General features: G+C 48.7%; 1 protein-coding gene across 1 annotated transcript; it reads right to left on the reverse strand.

The window, feature by feature from the left end:
* Positions 1-1,380: 1,380 nt before the first annotated feature.
* On the reverse strand, positions 1,381-2,707 carry STBD1 (starch binding domain 1; the record flags this gene model as incomplete). Its single annotated transcript, XM_079534575.1, has 2 exons — positions 1,381-2,361; positions 2,458-2,707. The coding sequence occupies 2 exons, from the start codon at positions 2,705-2,707 to the stop codon at positions 1,541-1,543; spliced, it is 1,071 nt and encodes a 356-aa protein (XP_079390701.1). The 3' UTR covers positions 1,381-1,540.
* Between the last annotated feature and the right edge of the window lie 760 nt (positions 2,708-3,467).

A 3,467-nucleotide genomic window follows, 5' to 3' on the forward strand; every position in this document is an offset into this window, starting at 1 on the left:
GCAAAAAAAAAAAAAAACGTCTTGAATTCAACTCTCACCCCCATTTCCTACCTTATTCTCAGGTAGCAAAGGTCTCTTGAGGAAGGAAAGCAAACTTCCTCGCCTGAATCTTCAGGTTGTTCAAGACAACCAGCAAGCAAAGATAATGTCGTTATCTGAAGTAACTAACTTGCAGAACAAGTTGCTCTCATATATATATATGTATATATGACCATTGGGAGGGGCTTGGTTTACCTGAGAACACAAACTAGCTCAGAAAAAGTCTAGTTCACCTACTCAGACGGCTCCACCATGTAAAACAGGAAAACATAAGCAGAGACAAGAGCTTTGCAATGGGTTTTTAAAGTGTATGTTCCAAACCTCCGATGAAACTATGCTCTCCAGAGCAGGTTTGTTGTAGTGAAGGGATATTTGCAAACTAGGTTCCTCATTTTTGGGAAGAGCTTGCTGCAAGAAGCATTGTATTTGGAACTAACAATATGAGAAGCAGCCACTGGGGCAGATCTCTTATTTTTACAAAACAGAAGCAACAAGCTTTGATGCTGGAAGTGTTCTGCGTGCTCTGGCTTACTTAGAAGGCTACTTAAGCTTTCACACAATAAAGACTAGTCTTGAAACAAGCATTCCAAGTATTTGTTAGCCACAATTTAATGTTTTCACAAGCAACATATGCCCTGGAAGCATATACTATTTCAGGAAAAATCCTATCCCCTGATTATTACAACAGCTTTAGTTCTGTTTGTTTTTTTAAAGCCTGTTCCCACTCTGACAAAGTAATTTATTAAGCCCAGTTGTTTCTGACCTTCACTCTCTATCTCACTGTGATGATAGAAGTGAAAATAAATAAATGCATCTGCCAAGCCTTCATTTGAGCTGGGGTGCTTCCTAGAGAGCAGGGAGTAAGAAACAAAGTACTTAAACCATTGTCACTCTAAAGAGTGCCTGCTACTTTTCAGGAGTCATTTAGCACTAATATTTCCAGTCAAGGAACCCAACTCTATTCTATGCAATTTATAGACAGTCAGTTCACAGGTTGTGTTATAAAGGACCATCAGTCTGAAAGTGTTTATTGCTTACTTGATACATTACATAAGTTAAAACATTTAAGTTCATCTTACAGTGTAGGTAACCATGCTTCTTAGTATGCTTTTATAGCCCTAAGCCATCAGCACAAAGATGCATCCCACAGCCCCACTCAAAGCAGCACAAACTGTCAAGGGTCAACTCAAGTCCAGGGTCCAGAGTTAGAGACAGGCAGCAGCTCAGAATGCTGCTCATGCCTTCATATCCTACTTGGCACATCTTCAGAAGATGGCCAACATTGGTTTTTCAGGTTGCCAAGTGACTTTCAAATTTGGGGGGGGGGGGGGGGAGGGGGAAGGGGAGCAACCAAGATCTACTGCTCACACAGTTTAATCAGATTTGATATGGGACTTACGGAGCGGCGCAGTCACAAAGGTATCCTACTGAAGAGGGGAGAAAGTTTAGGGGCTCTGTGATTAATCTAAGCAGGTTTAGATAAGCAGTGTCCAAAATCCAGTCAGTGGTATCCCCACCACTGATGAGCGATTTGATCTTCGTGTTCGGTCACTAGAGTCCTATTACTGCATTCCTCCCAACGTGTGACCTTCCCATTCTCCACCAAGATAAATTTCCACTCTACTTTGGTGTCCACCGGCAAGGTGACAGACTCAGACCAGAAGCCATCCTTGTCATACTTGAGGGGAACATAACTGTGCCACTGCCCGAGACACTCATGGTCACCGGTAACACCAATCAGCTGAGCAGCAGAGTGTGTGATGTAGTGCACACGGAAAGTCACTTGGATGTTTTGAAACATTGGGGGCACCGCTGCAACTCTCTTTGCTTTCAAGTCCCCATCAGAGCAGTCTCCTTGTTCCCATTCTTTGCTGTCTGAGTCTTCCATGCTGCCATTCTGACCAGCCTCCCCCCAGTCCAGGTGCTCAGAAACAACTTCCCAATCTTCATGGTCCAAGTCACGGCTCTCGGCTGGCTGGCACAGCTTCTCCTCACTTCTGTCCTTACAAACCTCACCAGAGGCTCCTGCCAAGTTCATCACGCACCATCCCTCACCCGCCTGCCCCACCTGTGGTCTCGATTCTCCGTGGCCATCACGTTCATCAGCCAGACGCTGCCCAGCGTCAGTCTCCGAGGAGGTGACACACTGCTTTGGCAGCAGTTGCTCGGTCTCTGGAGATTTAGAGGAAGCTGTACCGCTCGGGGTATGGTTGAGTTCACTCCCTGGTGCCGCCGTCAAATCCTCTCCTGGTTTCTGAAGGCTGGACAGAGCAGCAGCCTTTGCCTGCCGCAGCACTTCCTCACTGCTCACCAGAAGGTCCTCTAAGAACAGAATTAAAGCAAGCACAGTTTAAGCAAGACATTTAGCTCAAGCCGCCGCGGGTGGGCACGGGCAGCCCGCAGTCCCCAGCCCGCTACCTGCAGCCTCCGCCTCTCCCCTCGCCTGCTGGACCGCCGGGGCCGCCTCGCCGCTCTCCTCTCCCCTTCCGTCGTTGCCGCCGTACCAGAACCAGGCGACCAGGGCGGCCAGGAGCCCCACCACCAGCGCCGGCCACAGCCCCGCTCCCAGCCAGCCCCAGCCGCGGGCCTCGGCCGGCAGAGCGGCTGCGGGCAGGCGCGGGGAAGCCGGGGACTGCCACAGCACGGGCGGGCCGCGGTCGCGGGCCATGGCCGGACGCTGGCAGTGGGGCTTCTTCCTTCCCTGTCCCGACCGCGGCTTTAAGGCGAGCTACGGGCCCGGGAGGAGCCGCCCCTGGGGCGGGCCGCGGCTTCCCACAGCACCATTGGGCCGCCCTTGGAGCGGGCGGCTGCGAGAGAGGTAGTGAGCTAAGGAACAGCTGAAAGGTTTACGTTGTGGGCAGAATGCGTGATGATCTTTGTTTTTGAAAGAAAGCGTTCGCGACTGGTGAACCTTGAGCTGTAATAACCGCAGAAGTTTGTGCAGTTGAATGGTGCTGGTGGTGGAAAGCCAGACTTCCTCTGGTGTCCCTGAAGAACTCAGTTAAACTCACTGCTAATTTTGTAACCTGTGCGTTGTGCTCTAATGCCTACAATTGGATTTTGCGGCATTGTCCTGCTCTTCCATCATCCTCATTACTAAGCTTAGGAAGCTTTTTTGGACTACCAGGGCTTCAAATTCTATTAGTACAGAAAATAACTGACAATTATTTAACTTCATATTCCTACCCAGTTCTGTTCCTCTTGGAGTAATGATGTCAAATCTTAATTCAAAGTGAAACGATTACACAAGCAAATCTAACATTAGCTAATCATAAAGTCTAGTAGATGCAGTTCCTGATTTTGTAGTTCAGATTAATAATCCCAGAGTGACAAAAGTGTAAAAAAGTTTATCAGTCCAGCAGGGGCTGGGCTATTAGCACCAATGATTTAACGCTAGAGAAGGAGTTACAGAGGCAGTTCCAGACAGT

The sequence above is a fragment of the Tetrao urogallus genome (assembly GCF_951394365.1).
Source record: "Tetrao urogallus genome assembly, chromosome: 4".
Lineage (NCBI taxonomy): Eukaryota > Metazoa > Chordata > Aves > Galliformes > Phasianidae > Tetrao > Tetrao urogallus.